This window comes from Thermobia domestica, chromosome 11 (genome assembly GCF_964235325.1).
Source record: "Thermobia domestica chromosome 11, izTheDome1.hap1.1, whole genome shotgun sequence".
Taxonomy (NCBI): Eukaryota; Metazoa; Arthropoda; class Insecta; order Zygentoma; family Lepismatidae; genus Thermobia; species Thermobia domestica.
The window spans coordinates 35,575,566-35,600,519 of record NC_137464.1 but is presented as its reverse complement, the minus strand read 5'-3'; the positions used below and the strand labels follow the sequence as shown (position 1 = coordinate 35,600,519).

At 36.3% G+C, this 24,954-nt stretch overlaps 1 protein-coding gene across 3 annotated transcripts in view; it reads right to left on the bottom strand.

Annotated features, from left to right (window-relative positions):
• Positions 1–2,009: 2,009 nt before the first annotated feature.
• The window catches only part of LOC145664037 (uncharacterized), a 59,895-nt gene continuing 36,950 nt past the window's right edge, over positions 2,010–24,954 (bottom strand). For all 3 annotated transcript variants that reach the window (XM_081730358.1, XM_081730359.1, XM_081730357.1), the window contains exon 2: positions 2,010–6,458. In XM_081730358.1, the coding sequence (XP_081586484.1) occupies positions 5,267–6,439 (1,173 nt within the window). In that variant the 5' untranslated portion in view covers positions 6,440–6,458 and the 3' untranslated portion in view covers positions 2,010–5,266. The remainder of the gene's footprint in view (positions 6,459–24,954) is intronic.

Here is a 24,954-nt window from a genome sequence, read left to right as displayed (position 1 = left end):
TTCACCGAAATAAATGGAAAATATCTCACTGTACGATGGTTGGATATTGGTTGCGTAAATAGTCTGAATGTAATGTTGATATTTCATTGAATAGTTTTTTTTTTTTTTTCTCAGAAAGACGTTGATACCTGGTGACCCAACCGCTCAAGAAGTAGGTTGGGACAAATCATTATTATTATTTGTATCATTGGCCGAACGCTCGAAAATCGATGGTTGAAAAGTGGATGATAAATCGGACATAGTTGGAAAAATGGTTGACGTAGCCGAAAACACAAGGTTGGGCCTCAAATGTTGTGCTACTTGGGACGTAATTAGTAGTGAGATGCTATGTTCCGATTGGTGTATTTCGTTGCAACACACTTCAGGTAATTATGTACGTACATAGTAGATCATGTTTGACTTCATTATTTTCCAATAGAAAATTGCACGACACTTCTTTTGTCTAAAGTGGTTTCTGGGATGGATCCTTTTAACTATCTCAGGTGTCATTTTCTTCTATTTTTTTTTTTCAAATTCTCATTCACAGTGTCTTCATTCCCTACAATTCCCTCTTTTCTTTCCTCCTCATTCTGGCAGGTTTCTTCTGGCATGACTGTAGATTCAGTCATCTGTAGTTCTTCTTCTTCCTCTTTTCACTTTGTCATCATCAGTCCTATTTCTTTTCGTTTATTTTTCTTCTGTGTTAGATTTTCTTCTTTTCATCTTTGACTTTTCTTTTTCTTTCACCCTCTTTTCACTTTTCTCTTTTTGAACTGTATTTATTTCAATTTCTTTTGGAACGTATTCACTTCATTTTCATCATTTTGTAGCCTTTCTTGTGAATTGGAAAAGTGATTGACTCCTTCTACCCTTGTGACAATTCCTTCTTTTCCAGATGAGAAGAATGAGTTTGTGTATCTTGTTCCACAATTTTTTTCCCTCCAGCTAAAATTAATTTAGCTGGAATTTCGGTTACACCCGGAGATTTCTGTTTAATTTCTTTACAGCGATTTCTTATTTCTGTTCGGTTAGGCCCTGAAATGTACGTTTCTGCTGTGTTCATTTTCATTTCTCCAAATAGAAATAAAAATTAGTAAAATTAAGTTAGAGTTTGATAGTCAGGTTGATTCTAGGTTTTTAAATTTACAGTAATGGCAAACTAGAATACATTACGGGCCAGAAAACACGGTTATCTTAAAATTTTCAGATAGACATAATAATCAATAAAATGAATAGAATGAATTAACTTGAAATAATAATAAAAAAAACTGCAAGTGCGTAAAAGAACAAATTATTTAAAGAAATCAGTAATCCACAGATTAAGAATGACGACGCATACAAAGTGCTACCGGATTGTGATAACAGAGAACATTGATGTATGCCTTGATAGAAAAGCGGAAAAGCCTGATACTGACTTAGATGGACGCTAATATGGTTTGTGCGTTGGGTGATAGTGTCCCCTTCTGGCAAGATACAAAAAGAGACTGTCATGTGAATTCTGTTACATTTCTGTAATGAATGGCTTTCTGAAATTATAAATGTTCTTCTATATCAGGGACATAATTGTTGAATACTCCTAGTGTATATATATGAGAAAATTAATATACAGGGTGGCCCAAAAGTACGTATACACCCCTGCGTTGATGAAGTATAACATTCTAGTTTATGAGTTTATTCGCATGGCTATTCCGAGCTTAAGATATAAGTAAAAAGACATTAAGAACAAATAATAAAGAAACTAAGTCTACCTGATGAATAACAATAAGAAAATATATAAAATTCAATGAGCTGATCAGTGCGGTACTGTATACCTATTTTTGGGCCACCCTGTATATTCATGAGCAGCATATGTCGGCAGTTAGCTTATCGTGGTCAAATATTTTCGCTGCCGACGTCCCGATTAATCTCCCCAATCAATCAAAACCATGAAAATACAGCTTGGGTCGCATTAGGCTACTTAGCTACTACATAAAGTGGCTAAAAAGAGACAAGATTAAAATTTAGAAAATAAAATATATATTTACAACAACAGCTTCCAATAACTACAATCGCATTATACACACACAAAACTGTTGATAAATTCACAATATAGTTCTGTACATATATGATTTCCCGTGGTATTCACAAGAAGAAGTTAATGAACTAATAATAAATCAAATTGTAATTCTCAAAATGTTACTTGTTATATATAATTTTCATATAAAACGCGCTGAGAAAAATGTAATGTTATAGACATCAATTATACTTACTCATACAAGTTTTTTTTGATGAATCAAAAAGAATCAACTACAACTAATTAGGTCTTTTTTACTTTAGTAAGTACTTCACACAGAACACGTGTTATTTCTGTGACTTTTCCAGAAGAACAGCGTTCATGGAAGTTGTGGAAGCGCCACTTCTTTTAAGAAATAGAATAATGCGTGCAATAATCGTTTAACAATAATGCATTAGATATTGAATATATAATGCATTAAAAATAGCAGCTTCCCTTATAAATAGAAAACCACTCTAGGTCGCTGGACTTCTCATTGCAGTTGAAGTAGCTACGTTCAGCTTTGAGGTATATGGACTCAAGTTGGATCCCTGATAAGCAGACTCTCGATTCTGGGTACACACAAAACATATATTTACTTCAATAAGACATTAAACTGATTAAGAGTAGAAGCAATATGGATAACTTTATGATTTGGTGTCCAACAAGTCATATATATATAATGCAACAGCCAATACTTTGTATAAATCATTACATGAGAGACATTAATATTCTATACACATCTCTGAAATAATGACATAACTAATCCATAAGTTACATGGTTTTCCTGGAATTTCACAAGAAATTGTTAAAATCACACTAAAATTTACCGGGAAAAAGTCTCAAATTTGACGAATACAATGCATGTACAGATTTCTATTTAAAACAACAACAACGACAACAAAAACTTTGCCACCCCTTTGCTTTAGAAGGGCTTTGATTGTTTTGGCTCTAACCAAAGTCTCAAGTGACCAAAGAAAATCCACATTTATTTGATTTAATTCCAACACTAGGTGAGAATAGAGGGCTTTTCAAAGAGAGAGGTGGGTCACCAGTTTATTTTAACAAGACTATACTTCTATATCAGTGGCTGCTATGATTAGGGTTTATTTACGAGGAAGACGGTACTAGCGTTTTGCAGATATTATTTGAATGGGATGCCATTTGTTTTAACATTATCTGTTATTCATTCACTATTATTTTTTTTTTAATGTGATTGCAGCAAAGGTCTTTAATCCAGAAAGGAAATGAATATGATATTCCTTCCTTGATTGATTAAGGTAAATGATAAGCAGTATTTCATTTTGATGCATTCCAGTGTACTGCTTTCATGATTGATTAATTGAAGCAAAGTATGAAAGGAATATTTCACTTTGAGGATTTCAATATGTTACTGCGTTTGATTAATAAAAAAAAAAGTATAAGAGGAAATTATTTCGCTCTGATGCATTTCAGTGTGTTATTCCCTTGCATGACTAGTGCAAATAATATGTATAAGCAATATTCCATGACGAAATTCAGTGTATTAACCTGTTCAGTGATTATGAACGTACACCCTTTTGCTTGGCATCTCCTCAATTTTCCTTTCATTATTTGAATATTCTTTGCTTAAATAATATTATTTTGAGTTTAGCATTCCTTTTTCAACATTGAGTCTATGTAACACGTTAATTTACAGATTAGCATGGAATCCGAATTTCATAAGCTCCCACCGAAAATCAAACCAAAGTCTTCGGCGTCAAAGGCTTAAGCGATAACCATTTCACTACAAAAAAGGTTGCTTGTAGAAGTTAATTTTTGTTTACTGGACTAATACGTTGTTCGAAAAATTATTTTGTTGAATATTCGAATGAAAATTAAAGAATATTTGTTTGAAAGTCGAAGAATGTTAGAATATTGGATTACTCGAAATAACAGTACTAGCGAATACACTCATTACTTGATATTTTGACGATAACTTTGGAACGAATTAGCCTATTTATGTAATTTTCTTTGCTGTATATAGAAAGAATGGAATTCATTTTTTAAAAATCGTACTCAGTTTGTATTCATATAGCCATATTCATATAAAAAATGGAGATTCATCCACCATCTTTCATCACTAAAAATAATTTCCTTCAATTTCTACATTGATTTTACTAATAGAAAAAAAAATATTATAACTTTATTTGATGATATAGGCACTTAATAAAGTTATAATAATTATTTTATATTAGTAAAATCAATGCAGAAACTGAAGGAAATGATTTTTAGAGATAAAAGATGGTGGATGAATCTCCATTTTTTATATGAATATGGCTATATGAATACAATTTCCATCCCGATGAATCTCCATTTTTTATATGAACTACTCAAATTTTTCGAGTAGTTGTGTGAATGTCGAGTAGTTGTGTGAGAAACTCCCCCTTGTGTGAATGTGTTTGTTTTGAGAGCCTTCCGTTATCTTAATTAAATCCATTCATGCCCAAGGCTGAACGTAATTCCTTTTTATTTATTTATTTTTTTTTTTAATGTGCACATGCCTTCCTCACTTTTCAAAAGAAATGGAAAAGCAAGTGTTTCTTTGGACGATTTTTTTAAAAGGAGCCAAAATGCCTATTGTTATTGTTATTTGTAAAAATAACTCTGAACTGTTGATAATTTCTAAAATGCATAACGGCATTCATTCAATAATAATAATAATAATAATAATAATAATAATAATAATAATAATAATAATAATAATAATAATAATAATAATAACTGAAGATATCATGACATTTCAAATGTCCCCAAAATAGTCTGTTACTACCCAATTGTCCATATTTGTTCCAGCGCCTCCTTTGAAAACGAGTACATACCATGGGGGACCTTAACGTTCACATGGAGCACCACTGATATAGGCAATTGGGAACTAGGTCTGTACTTAAAGGTATAAAACTTCAATTGTGGATATGAAATAAAAAGGTGTAACGTATTTGCATTCTTTTGCTGGCGATTTTTCCTACATTTTTCTGCTCTGTTCTGTACGTAACCATCAAAGAAAGAAGTACTCTTGTTTGTGTAAGTATATAGTATGCAATCATTTCTTACCAATTGATTTGGTCTTCCGATTTAAAGTTAGCTTTGGTGAATAGCTTCCCGTGAAGTGATGTACTTAAAACACTCTCACTCTGTTTATTTCTCCCTAATATACATTTTTACACATATCTTCCTCTCTCACACATACGTATATACCCGTTTAATTCATATACTACAAGTATAGCCTACATATATTCATGAAGGACGTGAAATCTTGATTGGACGCCAAAAGACTTGGAGAAACTTTGGGGGGTCCAATAATAAGAAAATTGCCAATTCTAGAAGATAATTTAACACTTGCATGGCTCCAGGGAGCTGCATTACGAATTCCAACACAAACCTCATGTTCCAGTAACATAGATGATAATACCATGATACAGCGGAATAGAAGTTGTGCAATGGTATTTGTATGATAGAAGCTATGAGCATTAGCATTGATTCGTAATATACTGTTGGAACATATACGCGGAGACCGTTAAATAAGGCTCTGGACATGTGTTCATAATCACCTGTAACTGTACGTAGTTGTGGTTTGACAATACGATCCAAAATATCCCTACACGCTTGCAGTGTTTCTTCTAAATTATCTGTACATATATTGAATTTATCTTGCATACCAAGGCGCCAGCCGATAGCTCTCCAAAAATGTGCCATTGACTCTAAATCCCGTTTAGACATTCTATGCAACCCAAATCGTTCTGGGTATAAGAGCAACAAACCTACAAATGCAAATTGTGTTAAGGCCATGTCCATTTGATTTATATAAACTGTACCAATGTCATTTGAAACTGTATCTTCTCGTCTTGCTATTGGGCAGTTTTGTTGCATGTCTTTTCGAACTGCGTTAATCATCGGACATTCTGGATTCGCCAGAACCATCCGTGATTCTACACGTGTCTGATTATTGTTCAGTTCTTTCGCAACGGAGCGATGGAATGAACGAACTTGGGATATGCTTTGTGAAGCTTTGGAGTTTTTATCCCATATGTCGTCTTCATACCACAGTCTTATGTGAAGAAGTGTGGATAGATAGCGTTTCATCGATGATTCTGTAGTGTCTGACTTCCCTGTATAAATGAGAGGAGACAATATTCGAGGGAAAGAAAAAGTTAGCATTAACGAAAGGACATGACCCAACACGATTGAAAACATATTTTTCTTGAAGAATTCTTGGGCGTGACGAAACAAATCCATATCTAACCATTCGGGTACTTGATCTCGTGCTTCTCCCATGTCACCATCCACATGAAGTCCCTTCAACAACTTTTTAACAGTGTCTTCGTCATTCTGTTCTTCTATCCTCATTGGTAGCACTTCCCAATCCTTCAGTCCATCTGCAAGTTGTACATCCTCCCGATCATCCTCCATCTTGGTAGCAGGTTAGGTTCTGAAATGAAAAATATATACATATATATTTGATACGTGAAACGAAATATACAAATGACTTATCAATAGTTAATGTAAGTAAACTAGGAACTATACAATACTAAAGCAGACGCCAAAAATATAGGCGGGTTGCGCGCGCAACAAAAAGCGGGTGGAGAGAGCAACAGCCAACTAGCGACGTACGCACTTGCCACATTTACATTTGTCTTGCTCAGTCACTGTCAAGGTTTCATGTTTCGCGCGAAGATTGGTTACAGCAGAACAGGCTTTGAGCTGTGGCTGGGTAAACGGCTGTCGTCTGCTTACTCCTGCAATAGGAGGGGAAGGAGCTGGCACATCACAAGGGAGAGTTGACAACAGCGAGCTGTAAGGTGCGCGCGCAACCCGCCTATATTTTTGGTGTTTGCTTTAATTTGATACAAATAGTAACTTGAATGACGAAGATAATAAGAGGTAAAAGTTTAACTTGTTTATCAACTGAATGACAACAATCCAGAACAGGTCAGAAACTAATTCTATAAAATGTTATAATACGAGTCGTATGTTTAAAAAAAGATAACTTTTACGTTGGGATGGCAACACTGATAAATATTAGTATGCACAGGAGCATGTCCTAATATTCTGTGCTTGCTACAAAAATAGAATCGTGGGAATGGAATTGCGTATATGCGAATAGCAGTAAGGTGAAATTGTTACCGTAATACAATATCCAGCCAAATATGAAGTGAGATCTGTTATGCGATTTCTGAATGCCAAAGAACAGTATAAGGCTGACATCCATCGCGAATTGTATGCCATTTACGGACCGGCAGTAACGAGCGAAGGAAGGTCAGGTAATAGTGCAGAGAGTTTCGGGAAGGATATTTATATATTCATGACAATGAGCGCAGTGCAAGGCCTAGTATTCAGACAGACGATCTATTGGAACGCGTTACCGAGAAAGTGCCATCCAATCACCGATTCACAATAACTGAACTTGCCAAAGAGTTTTCGATCGAATTGCAACTGACAAGCTGGATTATCACAATCTGTGTGAGATCGATGCTAAAATGCTGACAGACGTCCACAAAGAGCAAAGAATGATAACTGCATGTGATTTTTTTTTTTTTTTTTTTTGTCTTGCTGGGGAAGGATGACCTCTTTTCTCACATAGTGACGGAATATGAAACCTGGATATTGCACGTCACTGGGAAGTCGAAGAGCAGTCAAGCAATGGCAGCACTCTGATTCTCCGAAAGCGAAGAAATTCAAACACCATAAACTGATCCTATGGTTTATAGAACCCGGAGTTCAATGCTGTGCCCACAGATGCTCTCCATTGACTTCTGCCCTTCGCCAATTGGATCCAGTTTCTACTTTGGATTTCTATTTCTGCGAGATCCATCTTAATATTGTCTCCCTATCTGCACCTAGGTTCTTTCTAATGGTCGTTTTCTCATTGGATTTACAGTTAAAACTTTGAAAGCGTCCCTACTTTCTTCCATTCTGGCTACTTGACCTGCCTACCTGAGCCTAGACTTACAAGAAGAAAGCAGACTTTGGTAAAGAACTTTAGGTCCATTTTTTTGCAAGGTGATAGTGCACATTTAAAGTGTTCATATTACAAACTGGAAGAGTGCAATGGCCTAATATAGCAGAGAAAAAGCGTCTTAAAGTTTTCGACTCTCCGCATATATCATACGATGCGCACAGTTATCAAGTGCCGGCGTGGCAAAGGCAGTAACGTATGTAACCCACGTAGAAAGGGTCCCGGGTTCGATTCCCGGTGGAGTTGGCTTTTTTTTTTTGCTTCAGCCAATAAAGTAGCCATTTGTAGCTACAAGTAGAATGTCAATTCACCATGTTTATAATGAATTAAAACAATAGAAATATTCAAATCAGTTGTAAAATCTTTCAATGTTCCATGTTAACTAGCAACAAAATGTAATCTATTTCGTAAATATATTGATATCACGAGTCAGCCAAAATCATTTGCATAGAATTAGAGAACCTCTAACACAATTTCTATCGCCACACCAACTGGAAGTTTGCGTCCCACATGGAGCAGAAGCAGCAGTCCACGCTGCTCGTATGTACTACTCTTTTCCACACCATCAGGAGAAAGTGTTTCTGAAGATAGACTTTAGAAACGCATTTAACGAGTTGAATCGTGATTCTATGCTCATACAGGTAAAAAAAAAAAGTTTTCTGTCAATTTATCGATACGTCCATCAGTGTTACTCGCAACCGAGCAACTTATACTTAGGAGACGAAATAATCCTCTCTCAGCGTGGCGTACAACAAGGCGACCCTCTTGGCCCTGGTTTGTTAGTACTAACTTTACAATCTATCGTTAACAGTATCAATACGGAACAACATATGGTATTTGGATGGCGGGAATGTAGCTGGAGACAAGGATACAGTACTAGAGACATTAGAAATTATGCGTAGACAGGCTAAGGAGATCGGATTGCAAATGAATTTCTCCAAATGTGAGGTCAGCTTTCTCGGAGTCTCCAACGAGCAGGCTAATAACCTCTTCAAGCTGTTTGACGAAGCCGCGCCTGGGATTCAAAGAATTTCGTCAGATAACGCCAGCTTACTAGGAGCAGCATTATCTAATGAGGCAAGACCTAGAATATTACCGTAAAAGACAACATTTCTAAATTAGAATTCTTCTTTACATGTCTTTTCTTGATTTCAGCACACACTGCCTTTTACCTACTACGCGCCTCATTGTCCATGTCAAGGCTGTTATACTTTCTTCGCTGTGCTCCATCTTGGCGGGATGCTGATCTTCTGGAATGCTATGACAACACCTTAAAAATCGGTCTAGAATCTATCCTGAATTGTTCACTCAACAATAACTCTTGGTTGCAGGCGTCCCTCCCTGTTAACCACGGAGTCTCGGCATTCGCCACGCCATGGACCTAACTATTTCACTCTTTCTGTCTTCATTCTATGGCGCTAAGCCATTGATCGAGACCATTCTCCAACAAGATCTTAGCCTTGTAACGGATTTGGATGTCAACGACAGCATCTCTAAGTGGGTATTTATCGTGGGATCAGATCCCCCTGATCTTGATAAGAGAGGATTACAATCCTCTTGGGACGATTCCCTTATAAATCATCACTTTTCTTCTCTACTTCAGTCATCCGATAACCCAGAAGACAAGGCCAGACTCCTAGCCACATCATCTTCTGAAGCAGGCACTTGGCTCCATGCTATCCCATCACCTTCTTTAGGATTGCATCTTCCTAATGACAGTTTTCGAATTGCCAGTACACTGCGTTTGGGAGCAGATGTTTGCGAGCAACACAGATGTTCTGCCTGTAGAAGTGTCGTAAACAAGAAATGAAATGAAATGAAATCTGAATTTTACGTCCCATGGTTATGCCGGTTAGGCTAAAGGAGACGGTGACGATGAGTAATGAATAAAATGGTAGAATGAAGAAAGTGGGAGGAAACGGGAGAACTCCGAGAAAACCCACGCACACGGTGTTTGTCCACCACAAAGTTCACTTCGTAAACAAGAAGGGCCTTCACGGACTCTCCTGTGCCCAGTGTTGGGTAAGTTACTTGTAAAAATGTAACGCGTTACAAGTTACTTTACTTTTTCTTAAAATGTAACGCGTTACTTGTCCCCAAAAAGTAACTGTTACTTTACTTCGAAAGTAACGCGTTACTAACGCGTTACTTTTAGGTCCGAAACTTTAAAAATGTGAAAAAAAAAATTTAACTTCAATTTTCCGTACTGCTATTACTACCACTATAATAATAATAATAATAATAATAAATAATAATAATAATAATAATAATAATAATAATAATAATAATAATAATAATAATAATTATTATTATTATTATTATTATTATTATTATTATTATTATTATTATTATTATTATTATTATTATTGCACGTTCTGAATCGTTTTATGTAAATGCAAGGACAAATTTTTACTTGATATATGAACATTTTCATATAATGTAACATTGATAAAATGCCATACTGCGTTACTCGTAGGGATGGACACGAGTGAGTTCTATCGAGTTTTCTTTCACACTCGATTCGACTAGAAACAGACATCTTTGAGCTCGACCCGAGAACTCGACTCGAAAAATTTTCTCCAACTCAACTCGAATTGGGGTCAAGTTTCGAGTCGACTCGAGCCAAATCCGGTGTGTAGTTTCGAGTACATTCTTCAAGTATATTACATAGACAGTATAATTATTATCAATGAGACTACTACTACTACAACTTATTATTATTATTATTATTATTATTATTATTATTATTATTATTATTATTATTATTATTATTATTATTATAACAACATTTTATATAAAAATGAAAGATAGGCGGTTTGTATTTGAATACTAAAAAAAACTAATTGATTGCCATCCTCGGTAGTCGTGAAGTCTAGGATTCAAGGACATTGTTCACGAGCTTCTGAATTTAGGTTGAGGGTCTAGGTTGAGTATTCGGGCTCGAGCCAAACAATGTTAAAAGTTATAGGTCACTGGCCAAATATCTTCAAAACTGCTCGACCCGGGTTTAGAATTTTCAAGGACTCGAGCAGCTCGGCTCACACCTCATTCACCATCGACCCGAACCGAGAAGTGAGCCGAGCCAACAGCTCACCCAACCGACTCGGCTACAGCCCTCGGCTCAGTTGAGCCGAACCGAGCAAATGGCTCATCCCTACCAAGCCAGCTCGAGCCGATGGTTCACCCGAAGTGAGCCGGCTCGAGCCATCTTCTCAGTTGAGCCGAGCCGAGCTGAGCTTGTTATAAAAAATCTCTTGTGGTCTCGCTATCGAGACGAGACGAGATGCGAGCAGTGTCCCTTCTCGTGAGCAACAATAAAAGTATTCCATATTACTGTTTAGCTTACAATTCTCATGGCTTTCGTTTTCCAGTGTAGGCCATGATTTCAAGACGACTTAAAACGAACGAACCATGTATCAAACTCGACTGGACTCGAAACTCGACGTGAAAAACTGAATCGGCTCGGAACTCGACTCGAGGATATTACCCTTGACTTGACTCGAAACTAGACTTGAATGCGAGTCGAGTCGAGTTTTAGCTTGACTCGTGCTCATCCCTATGCGTTAGAAAAATGGTTGCTTATTATTATTCTGCTAAACTAATTATATAATAATAACAATGTTGTTATGTAAAATTAAAAATAAAGAATATAGAGAAACATTACCCTACTCTATAATCAACTGGACTGTAGGATAAGCAAACTGATCTGAAAGAATTCCAACATCACATACCATCAGCAAACTATTTTCTACTAATAAAGTAGTCCTGCTCATCAGAACACAGTTTATTCATATTAAACCCTTATTGTAAATCGTTAATTATGGCACCCTAGTTGTTGATAAATATTTTCTGCCGTGACACTTCAGACACTTTACTCTTAAATTCTGTCCACCATCATCCTCAGTTCTTAAGAAAAAAGTATTCTTTCAAATGTGCGAACGGTAAAATATTTTCGTTCTCCATCTTTATAAAAACAATACCAATCAAAGTAAAATAGACTACCGACACCACTTCACTCCTAGTTCACTCACTGAATGTATTGATTTGGAGCTGGCAAAATCTACGACAAAATCTTCCAGGTGCTTGCAATCAGTACACGTGATTTCCCTAAGGCTGTCCTCATCTTCAAAAAACTGCAAGTGGCACTACGAACTTATCTGTTTCTCTGTGTGTCTGTGACTGTCGGTCACTGACATACGTAGTTCACGCTCGATTGTTTCATTCTGAGAAATTCACTTACAGGAAAGAAACATTTGTTTCCGAAAAAAAATGTACATATATTGTAGTTACTCATCCGAAATGTAACGCGAAAAAAGTAACGCAAACTAGGTACGTTACTTAAAAATTTGTAACGCGTTACCGTTACAGTTACTTTGGAAAAAATGTAACGCGTTACTAGGAAACGTTACTTAAAAAGTAACGCGTTACTTGCGTTACGTTACTTCCCAACACTGCCTGTGCCAATAGTGCGGGCAGACATTCACACCACTCCAGCGTCAACATTATCATGAGGGCACTAATTTCAGCAAGCGTTCCTTCTATATGCGAACCGTTGGGATGCAGTCGTGCAGACGGTAAGAGGCCAAATGGTATGACCCTAATACCGTGGAAGAAAGGAAAAGCACATCTATGGGATTTTACTTGTTCCGATACCTTCGCCCAATCAAATCTAAATTTTTCTTCAGCACAAGCTGGTGACGTGGCTGCTCGCCGTGAAACAGAAAAACGCAAGAAGTACAGCAGTTTACTTGACAAATATCATTTTGTCACTATAGCTATCGAATCAGGTGGTTCCTGGGGTCCCGAAGGTCCTAACTTTATAAAAGAAGTCGGATATCGCATTTATTTACCGTCAGGAGACGCTAGAGCAACCTCTTTTCTAATGCAACGTATCAGTATGGCAGTACAAAGAGGGAACGTTGCATTAGTTTTGGGAACGCTACCCTCTGGTAAGGAACTGGAGATCTTTTTTCTTATTTCTTGAATTATAAATACCTACTGTATTGCATATTTCTTGAATTATAAGTATCTATTACGAGTTATATTATGGTTACCACAGTCGCTATATAAAAAATATTCTTGACGCTTCGTGTCCATGTCTGTTGACAGTGTGAGAATTACAAGGGGGATGAAAAGGAAATCTCCTTTGGTAACACTGGATGTGGCTTTAACCAAAGATTTCCCCCTTATTTCCCTTGTAATCAGCGGCGCAAATCTGTCTTCAACATTGGGGGGACGGGTAAGACTGTTCTCATATTTTTTTAAGTAATGTTCAAAATATTTATGAAGTTGAAAAACAATGCTGCGGAAGATCAGGGGAGCAGAGTTGTCTTCAACATTGGAAGGCGGGCATATTTGAGGCTTATTCTGGGGGGATTAATAATTTCATCTCACTTTCCTTTGTGGCAATCGGGCACAAATCATCACATTTCTTCCCAAAATACATTTCAAATCACATTATTCCGGAGTACAGTCCCCCAGTTCCAAGATTTCAGGGGACACGTCCCCCTCATCCCCCGTGCCATTTGCACCAGTAATTGGCATACTGTCAACAGATGTAGATACGAAGCGTCAAGAACGCTTTTACACGATTGTGGTAACCACAATATAATTCGTGATATCAATATATTTACGAAATAATTACATTTTATTGCTCGTTAACAGGGAACATTGAAAGATTTTACAACTGATTTGAATATTTCTATTATTTTAATTCATTATAAACATATGGTGAATTGACATTTTACTTGTAGCTACAAATGGCTACTTTATTGGTTGAAGCAAAAAACAAATAAAAAAAAGTTGACTCCAGCAGGGATCGAGCGTGTGAACCTTTGTACGGGAGTCACAGACGCTTTTTAAAAAAAAGATCAACCGATCATACCTCAGTTTCCTGAGCAACCCGAGTTTCCTCGTATACAAGGCCTCTTTGACCTTTACCATATTCGACAGGGACACGAATACATACATATCCAGGACAGTTAAAATTCCGACCTTGCTCTTCAGAGGGATTCGAACCCCCAGTGGATTGCGCCTCATGATACGAAGCTGAACGCCCGAGACCACTCGGCTATTGCCACCTGCACTATTGACTCTACCACGCCGTCACTTGATCACTTTGCGCATCGTACGATACATGCGACGAGTCGAAAACTTTAAGATGCCTTTTCTCCGCTATATTAGGCCATTGAGTTCTCCCAGTTTGTAATATGAACACTTTAAATGTGCGCTATCACCTTGCAAAAAATGGCCCCGAAGTTGATTTACAAAAGTCTGCTTTCTCCTTGTTAGTGACACTAACAACGTTTGGTAAACGATATAAATAATGCAGTTCCTCGTTATGAACTTTCCGCCATTCCCGCTCCCGTTCCTCTTGGGTCGGAATATTCGTCTCACGATTTTATTCTGAAATACTTTCAGTGTAGACGCTTCCCTCGGAGTAAGCGAACACGTTTCGCAACCATACGGCCATGATTATCGTTTTATATATTTTAAGCTACAAATTCCTCGACAGAATTCGCGACGACGAAAGATCTTGAACTGAATAATAACACGAATTCCCTGTTTCCAATTCTTGCTTTCAGTTTAACCAGTATCAGTTCAAAAAATCATGACAGCCATGTTTTGGGACCAAAAGGGTATGATTCTTGTGTAATTCTTGGAACCAGGACCAATAATTACAGCAGATCTGTATTGGCAAACACTGAATAATGTATGACGTGTCATCCAAAATCGCCGCAGAGAAATACTATACTCTGTACTTCCTCTTATCCATGACGACGCCCCCTACACATAGCTGCTCATATTGTTGAGACAATTCAAATATTTCTATGGAAACCTAGAGCCCAATTGCCTCCAGCAATTTCTTTCTTTTTTCTTCAATTGAAAATGTGGCTTGCACCGAAGCGTTTCAACAATAGTGAAATACTCGACATCAGTCCTGGACTGGCTGCACTCTCAGGTTTAAGATTTTCATACAAAAGTACGGGGAAGATTGAGCCACTCTGCCAGAAATGTTTGGAGGTTCATGGCGATTATGTCAACGAAAAATAGCCAAATTATCAATGGCAATTAATTTCTTCTATCATAAGAAATAAACAATCAAACAATCTACTAGTATTTCGAAAATCTAGTAGATGTAATTGAATGGATCACAATTGTACAGCATTGTGGGTGTGCGTTACACAAGTTCCCTGTAGTTATATTTTGACTACGTTTTGCAAGAAATAGACGCTGAAAATCTCACACGTTGAACGTACAAAGAGCTGTAAGTTAATCGATTATCTATGTATGCATTTACTATTTCGTATCTTACTAGTTAGTGATATATATAATGCCATTAACCAATCAAATAAAGGTTGGGTGATGAAACTAATGAAATAATGAATAGTTAATGACATCGTGACTCATAATCTTTTTTAGTGCAAAAATGTTTAAGCATCACTATGCATTATTTTATTTAGTGTGTATTTTGGTATAGAAAAATAGTTTGTAATAGGTCGAATTAACTATAGTATACAGAATTTTTTTTTCTTTTAATGGAGAAATTCCTCGTGTGTAACAAGGGTACCAGTTATAACACTACAACTACAAATGCATAGAATTGTAAAATCAAGTTAGATATACAATAAATTGAAGTCTTTTATTAAGTTTAACATGTCTACTCCTATCTTTCTTATTAAAAAAAAAAAAAAAAAAAAAAAAAAAGACCGTTCCGTATAGTGAAGAGGTTCTAGTAAAAATCTTCTTGTTCAGTTCTCCACAATGGAATACTGCTGCAGCACAAAATAACATTCAAGAAGTTTTGACACATTGTCATTTGTCATGATCATTTTAATGCATCTTTATTTTATGTCTTCAGGGACGGCTAATGGATTTTAAAAAGGGATAGGACAGATCTAAAATATTTCCATTTTAGGATAATGGTAGAAGCCATACTTAAGCAAATGTTATCTCTAATTTTATTTATTTATTTATTTATTTATTTATTTATAAGTACATAAGTAATATTCTATGTTTGGCCGTAAATCCATTACCGGTACCATACGTTTACTAAAGTTTGTAACTGGTTTATTTTGTTCACTAAACACTATATACAGCATTGATACAATTGTAAACAGATTCAGTGACTTGAACAATATCTGTCTCTTTTGGGTAGAACCAAAGGGAATACTAACATAAGACAAGATTAAAAGACAAATTCTGACCAAAGCATATATTAACTAATAATATTAACTAATAACTAAAACGCTATTATTTGTTAGTTATATGCTTTGGTCAGAATTCTTCTTTTAATTTATACAAGAAGTTCCAAAGCTAGAATGAGTGGTATTAAGACAAGATTCTGTAATAGAACTTAGCCAATAAATAAATTGCGATCTTGCAATTTGCGCAGAAATCCTGTTGCTTCAACACTGGATTTTTTTATTTTTGTAATTTATTTTGATATTTTTGTCTTGCTTAAATTAGTCCAGTAATTTATTGTTTTGCTCAAGAACAATATTAAATAAACAATGCTGAAAATATTACCTTGTTGGTGAGATACTATCTAGCTTCTTTTGAGCATATTTATCAAATAATTCATTCTTTTCGGAGATTTTTAAATATATATATATTCCTTTACCTTGTACACACTGAAAAAAAAAATGATGTGAGAAGAAGACGATGCCGAGCATTGAAGAATAAAGTTTATTGACTTGCATAGCAACGCAGATAATTTGTATTGGGATCAGGGGTAAAAGTGAGGGGAAACCGGGAAGACGCCGTTTCCCAACTTCCAAAAATATCTATGACGTCCCACCACTTCCTAAAAATTACAATGGGTTAAGGTAGGCACGGGAGACGGCGTTACGTCATGCGTCCCCCTACCTTTTCAGATCCACTTTTACAACTGACTAAGATTCTTATTTTTGAAAAGCACTGCATCCCAAGCTTCCGTTTGTTGCCGCTCATGACTGAAGATCCATCGTGCGTGAGATACGAGGTTTCTCGGGAGAATTTTCTCCCATTTCATTTGGCTGCTCTTGAACTGTTGCTGCTTGGCCACTAACAGTTCGGTCAGACACTTTAAGAACTCCAAAATCTTTAAAATATTTTTCCCTCGATTTGATACCTCAAAATTAATGATAACTGAGTTTGTATAATCTACTATTTGTTTCTTCATTAACCCGAAGGAGTAAAATCTATATATATAAAAGAGAACGTACAAAATCCTTTGTCCGCTCATCACGCTAATACGGCTGAACCAATTTCTTTCATTTTTGGGGGGTTATTAGGATTTGGACCCTAGATGGTTTTTATCATATCACTTTAATTTTTAATTACCAGTGTCTTGAGATAATTGACCATTCAAGTGTCCATAACGTACAAATCCTTTGTTATTAGTTCATCATAGGTAAAAATAAACGTATTTATATGCAACCCGCATGACCGTGTCACTCGGCGGGTTAACATAAATGACAGGCGATATACAGCGGAAAATAGCTTGAATCTTCTGTTTAAAATTTTTTAATTGATTTGCTTATTTTTACAGACACTTTTACAATATGCCAGCACCGGGATGACCGCAGCGAAGCGGGGCGGGTTAACATAAATGACAGGCGATATAATGTTAAGATTTACTGCAATCTTCTATGGTTTTTATCATATCACTTGAAAGCGAAAAAGTAAAAATTATCTAAGTAACAAAGTTTATTGCGTTCCGGGGTGACCGCAGCGAAGCGGGGTGAACGCTGCTAGTCTATATATATAAAAGAGAACGTACAAAATCCTTTGTCCGCTCATCACGCTAATACGGCTGAACCAATTTCTTTCATTTTTGGGGGGTTATTAGGATTTGGACCCTAGATGGTTTTTATCATATCACTTTAATTTTTAATTACCAGTGTCTTGAGATAATTGACCATTCAAGTGTCCATAACGTACAAATCCTTTGTTATTAGTTCATCATAGGTAAAAATAAACGTATTTATATGCAACCCGCATGACCGTGTCACTCGGCGGGTTAACATAAATGACAGGCGATATACAGCGGAAAATAGCTTGAATCTTCTGTTTAAAATTTTTAAATTGATTTGCTTATTTTTACAGACACTTTTACAATATGCCAGCACCGGGATGACCGCAGCGAAGCGGGGCGGGTTAACATAAATGACAGGCGATATAATGTTAAGATTTACTGCAATCTTCTATGGTTTTTATCATATCACTTGAAAGCGAAAAAGTAAAAATTATCTAAGTAACAAAGTTTATTGCGTTCCGGGGTGACCGCAGCGAAGCGGGGTGAACGCTGCTAGTAAATAAATAAATAAATAATGTCACCGATTTCAGATACATGATGGGGCCGCGGTGGCTCAGTGATAGAGCGTTCACCTCTGGTGCATGGGGTCCTAGGTTCAAACTCTGCTCTCGCCCAGTGAACTTTGTGGTGGACAAACACCGTATGCATGGATTTTCTCGGGGTTCTCCCGTTTCCTCAAACTTTCTTCATTCCACCATTTCATTCATTACTCATCATCACCGTCTCCTTTAGCCTAGCCGGCATAACTCAAAAATTTCATTTCAGATACATGATGGTTTCTACAGACAGACAAAATCACATACAGAAATTTATCTTAAACGTCTTTCATGAAACATACTTCTAGAGACGCTTGCAACTTTCTAAATGATCTTTTAAAAACATTAGCACAAGTGGCTGCAGTGTAATTAATGAGTCCCTAAGACATCTGAGTTTTTTTCATCGTACCCAAACAACATCAATTCGAATTCCGACAAACAGACGTACACAAGGGAGTGTTCCCTGGTTTTAATCCACTTCGTTCAACAAGACAATTTGCAATATTATTAGCATTGAACTAAAAAGAAAAATGACAAAAATGAGACATAAACCAATCGATATGTGTCAATAAGTTGAACAAAATGGTACAAGTGGGTATAAATTCTCATGCGTAGTATTCGATAAATATGAAAAACGAATTTTAAAAAAAATACTGTACAATAATATCATAAAAGATGAAACTGATATTGAAGCCCTTATCAAGCTGTTTATTATAACAGCAGAAAGATGACAATATACAGTACGCTTAATTAGATATCGCACAAGCCAGGCGCGGTGGCTCAGTCGCAGAGCGTTCATCTCTATTGCGTGGGGTCCCTGGTACGATCCCAGCTCGCGCCAAGTGGATTCTGTGGTGGACAAACACCGTGTTTGTGGGGTTTCTCGGGGTCCTCATGTTTCCTCCCACTTTCTTCATTCCACCATTTTATTCATTTCTTATAATCACCGTCTCCTTCAGCCAGGCCCGTATTTATATATAATGCGCCTCTGTGCTCTAAATAATTTGTCACCCCCGCACAAAATTTTCAGCCTCCTCCCGGTAAACGACCAATATTAAAGTTGAATTCATAGTTTTTGGGGTCGCTGAGATGAATAGTGACAGTTTTAATCCAATTCAACCTCAAGGTCATACTCCATTCCCCAGGGAGAGTCGAGATTTTAAAAGTAATCGAAAACGACAGATGTTAGTGTTGAATTCGTAGTTTTTGAGGTCGCTGAGTTTAACGGTATCAGTTTTCATGATGCTCGAGTTCATTTCCACCGATTGGGGTGGGAGAGGATGACTTTTTAAAAATAAACATATAAGCTAGCTAACTAGTAACTACTATAATTAGAGCGAATTAAACACATTAAAATATTTTCTCGCACTTGCGCGGGACTCTGCGGGTTGCTAGTTTTAAATATAACTTTATTGTGAATCTCTAAAAATATTCTGAAGGCTGCGGTGGCTCAGTGGTAGAGCGTTCACCTCTGATGCATGGGGTCCTTACTTCGATCCCATCTCGCGCCAAAAGTGAGCTTTATGTTGGACAAACATCGTGTGGGTTTTCTTGGGTTCTCCCTTTTCGGCCCACTTTATTCATTCCACCATTCCATTCATTTCTCAACATTACCATCTCCTTTAGCCTAGCTGGCATAACCGTGGGACCTGAAACTTAAAGATTTAATTTCATTTTTAAAATACCCAAAATTTTGCCGCCCCCTAAATTCCGCCGCACTATGCTCAAGCACAGAATAGCACTTATCTAAATACGGGCCTGCCTTTAGCCTAGCCAGCATAACAGTAGGACGTAAAACTGACAGATTTCATTTTCATTTTAGATATGGCCCAAAAGTATAAAAAATATTGTGATTATTGCTTAACCACAACTTTATCCAAAGATAAGACATGTATCATAGGATTGTTTTAGTCGAACTGAACAAAATTACATCCTTGAATGTGAATTCTTATGTGTACTTTTCGAGAAATCGAGGGAAACCAATTTTTGTGACGCTAAAAGGAATGTCGTTCATTGACAATAGTAATGAAAATTTTTATTCTGCTGGAGAAATGACATGAAATCTTTAAGTTTTACGTCCAACGGTTATGCCGGCTACGTTAAAGGAGACGGTGATAATGAGAAATGAATGAAATGGTGGAATGAAGAAGGTGGGAGGAAACGGGACAATCCCGAGAGAACTCACACACATGGTGTTTGTCCACCACAAATATTCTGCTGAAAGAGATTGGTTATTTATATTGCACTGTACATAAAAGACAAATATATTATTAAGTAACAGTAGCCTAAAGATGGGTCGTTAATAAAAAAAATCATTTCAAAAATTTAAAAATTTTGCAAATATTTTTATTAAAATAGTGGTAAACAGTGGCGTACACAAGGAGGGTTTCAGCGTTTCTAACACCGTTCTTTAGCAAGATATGCAAAAAAAAAAAAAAAAAAAAAAAAGCATTTAATATTAAGATATATACCCCTATACAAACACCTGAAATTATAGAATTTGGGAGCTTGAACCTCCTCTTAACGCACTTTTGCGTAAGCCGCTGGCCACTAAGAAATTATTAAATCACGTAACCCTGATAACTACGAACAACAAACAAAACCAGTTTTGTAATTTGTGAATGAATACGAAACTGGTTCTTACAAATATTTTAATGTGTTCATATTTACATTAACTGGGTGACTGAACTGTTGTTGCAGAGGCTAATGATTTAATAAAACAAAATAAAATAAAATGTGTCAGGTATTTTCAGTTGAACATTATAAAGAATTACCATTCATATTTACTTTCATATTACGAAATTGAGGTATATGGCTCAATTTTAAGAAATAGTCATACTTTCATGCTACTTTTTACAGCATCTTTTTTTCGTGGTACACGCTTGTGTCCCCTCGAACGGAAAAAAAGTGGATTAAGTCCTGCAATTATGGAGCCTGACATAAAACATTCTAACAGAATGAGCATCAACGCTGTTAAGTTATGTAACATGTGAAGCGTCCTAAAATTGTATGCTGATGGCAATGCGCCCAAAATTTCTTCATAACCTCGTTCTCTTCTTGCTTTCTTGCACGAAATCATTATCTTCACCTTTCTAGCTTTCTATTATTATTATTATTATTATTTGTTAAACAATGTATGTTTCTATGTGCCGTTAAATGTTTTCTTTACAGCACTGTAATCAGTAAGGCACTTATGGAATATAACTAGCATCATACTTTGTATGTAAAAGGTTGGCTTGAGCAGTTCCTTCCTTCCCTCACAGAGATAAAATGATACATTATTTAAATGGTTCTCGTTTCCAAGATGAGTTTGTGGCCGCAGTGGGTCGGTGGTAGAGTGTTCACATCTGGTGCATGCGGTCCCTGGTTCGATCCTAGCTCGTGCCAAGTGAAATTTGTGGTGGACAAACACCGTGCGGGTGAGTTTCCTCCGGGTTCTCCCGTTTCGTCTCACTTTCTTCATTCCACCATCTCACTCATTTCTCACCATCACTGTCTCCTTTACCATAACCATGGACGTAAAGATCAAAGATTACATTTCTAAGATGAGTTTAGGGATATAATTCTTATGCTAAATAAAATTCGAGCCTTCTCATGATTATATGGTTAGTGTACTCAGCTTTGACGCGGGAAACCCGGGTTTGATTCCCGGTAAAGGTTCATATGGTTCGGATCGCACATTAAGCTGTAAGTCCATGTCTATTTAGCCTCGCTGCTGAAAGAGATGCTAAATTCCAATTCAACAAAGCAAATTGAATAAGATTTAGCTAAATAAAGACAGGAAGATTAAAGAATGATGCCAGAAGAAAAAGAGGTGATTATAGACCGGTAATATGTTTTGATCGAAGGTGATTATAGACCGGTAATATGTTTTGATCGAGTTTGACATTTGAGTTAAATAAGTTTTATCCTAATTTCAAATCATAACTGAAAAACAATTAAATCTCAAACTATTTATTCGCGAATGAGCTTTTATTTAAGTAGTAAAATGTATTTACCAAAAACTAAGTCATAGCTAACAAGGGCTAGGGTCGGCCAGATGACTTACTGTATGTTCAGTTAGACGATGTATTATTATATCTGAGCTGGTTACTATCGCCTATATTTGTGGTTTCCTTGACAGGAGTTTGCTACTCCTTAATTAAAGTAGTTCCTTAATTGTCTTACGATGCTAAGTCAGCACTCTGAAAGATTTTGTACACCAATCAGAAATCGAACCTGAGACTATGTGGGATCCACCTAAAGATTCGGCTATACGAGAAGTTGACAAATAAGAGGATTGTTTTAAAGGTTGGAGTTAGAATTTGTTTTAATGTAAGCATTAAAAAAAATAGAAGTATTTCTTCCTTACTTCTTGCGAATCACATTCATCAAGTCTGTCTGTCGACCACTGATCTGGGCTGGGAGCCCAGTGCTGTACTCAACGGGACGTTACGGAGATTTAATTTCTCCCCACTCTTAAAAGGTATTAATGGGTAATTGAATATGTACCATCTTACGATACTATTAATCCAAAACTGTTCGAAAGCGATATGAGCTAAGGTGCTTAAAACTTCCTCTTAATGACATTCTGTACATGACGCTGTTGGCGTCAACAATATAGCGTCTGTTCTTAATATCATTTGACTAGTAATTTGTTAATCTGCTAATCTAAGCATAGTTAGAATAATATTTCGCTTGAATATTCCAATATGTAATTATTCAAACTTTAATACAACTAGTTTGTAATTTAGTTCCTTCTCGTGACATAAAGAAAGCAACATATAGTTTCTCTAATATAATACGAAAAATAACATAAAAAGAATAACACAATTAAGAAAATAACAGGGATATTTTAGTCAGTCTATAAAGAATGAAAATTAGAAAAGCATTTTCCTGGAACCAGAAAATGAATTATTCTCACTTAAACAGCAAATATATGCTAAAAATTTACAATACGTGACTTCGTAATCTAATGCAAACAGAAATCAAACAAAGAAAAGATTCCTTCTTTCCTCCATGACATAGTTTTCACTTAACGAAACATGCAATTTCTTTGTGTAAGAAGTGCAGTTGTAATATTATAAATATTTGCTTTTTACTTTAAGAGGATTCTTTGCACGAAAAGAATGTAAGTGTATACATGCAGAACTAAGGAGAAGGATGTTCATCACTTGCATTTTGAAATCATGTGTAGCATTCACTTGAGAAGTTGTCATGATACCACAAGAACTGGATAATAGTAAAGATTTACTTTTCACGTAGGACCTAGTGGCTTATACAACGGGGACGGTACGTCTCTCAACTCCCCCTCTTAGTACATCACTTCACAAAAAAATAAAATAAAATAAAATAAAATAAATTCTGGTTGCATGCAGTATCTTCTATTTGTGACTCCACATGCTACGACTTTTTTTTTTTTTTTTTTAATATTACAGCAGCAGTTTAAAGTGGAAATCCTAACTACTGTGATCCGTTTAAACCTCAATGGTCTCAAAAATTGGAATCGAACCCGTGATCCCGCGCAGCAAAGTCGCGCCTGGTAGGGACTATAATTATCATGAGGTTAACAAAGATATTAGTGGAGGTCTGATTCAAATCGATTCAACTTTTTTTAATTCAACAAAACTGTGGATTCGTGAAGCATTAAAAATGGATTAGACACTAATATCGCTCTTTTTCAAATCACCTCGTCATTTCTTCTCCTCCTCCCCCTCCCCGTTGTCGAAAATGTCCTAAAAACCTAAGTTAGGCCAGGGTCCATTAGCGTACCAAGAGTTTTAGGAGGAATTAATGATTTCGTTTTTAATTATATATTAAACGGTAATGGCGTACACAAATAATGGGGTCGATTAAATATTGACTTGCATGATTGCAACGTATCTTTGCGATCAATTTCCGACAAACAACGTATTTTTCTTTTTTAATTTGTGTAATGACGTCAATTGTAAGATTTTGCCATCATGAAACTAAATTTATCACATGAAAGTCTTGAGTCCGAATTTTAGAACAAAATTTCTGAATAAACATGCTATCTGTTTGGTGATTTTTTTTTTTTTTTTCAGAGAGCAACCAAAATTGTACAAAATCACAAGCTTTCATTTGGGATTTGACCAACATATGTATGTTATTTCCACGCAAAATAAAGTCGCAAACACGTTGTAAACGAAGAGAAAAATTTTGCGAGACATTATGATCCCAAAAGTTCAGAAGAACGATATGTAATCGGCCTCATTGTTTGTCTTAAATTGATATTTAATTGGTCCCAATGTTTGATTAACAGAACTTAAATTTATACTTAAACGAAAAAAGAGAAAAAGAGAGGGAGCGGGAACTGTATCTTACTTTATATCTCGAATTAAATATAAAAGAATCTCCAACGTAATTTTGGTATACCACAGTTCATCGTTTCTTCAGATGAGAATAGAAAACTACTCTCCCCCACCCGCCTTATGATCAGGAATTCTACCCGCTCGATTTTTAATGGTGGCCAATTAAATTCAAGCAGTAATGATTTCAAGAAGTAGCCCAGGGAAACTTTTCCCCAAAGCCACGAAATTCTGCTCCGCGGAACCACAAATCCTATCGTACTCAATATGGATTCCCAGAATTTTTTGTATTACTATTTTTCATCTTCAATTTATCGCAATCCACG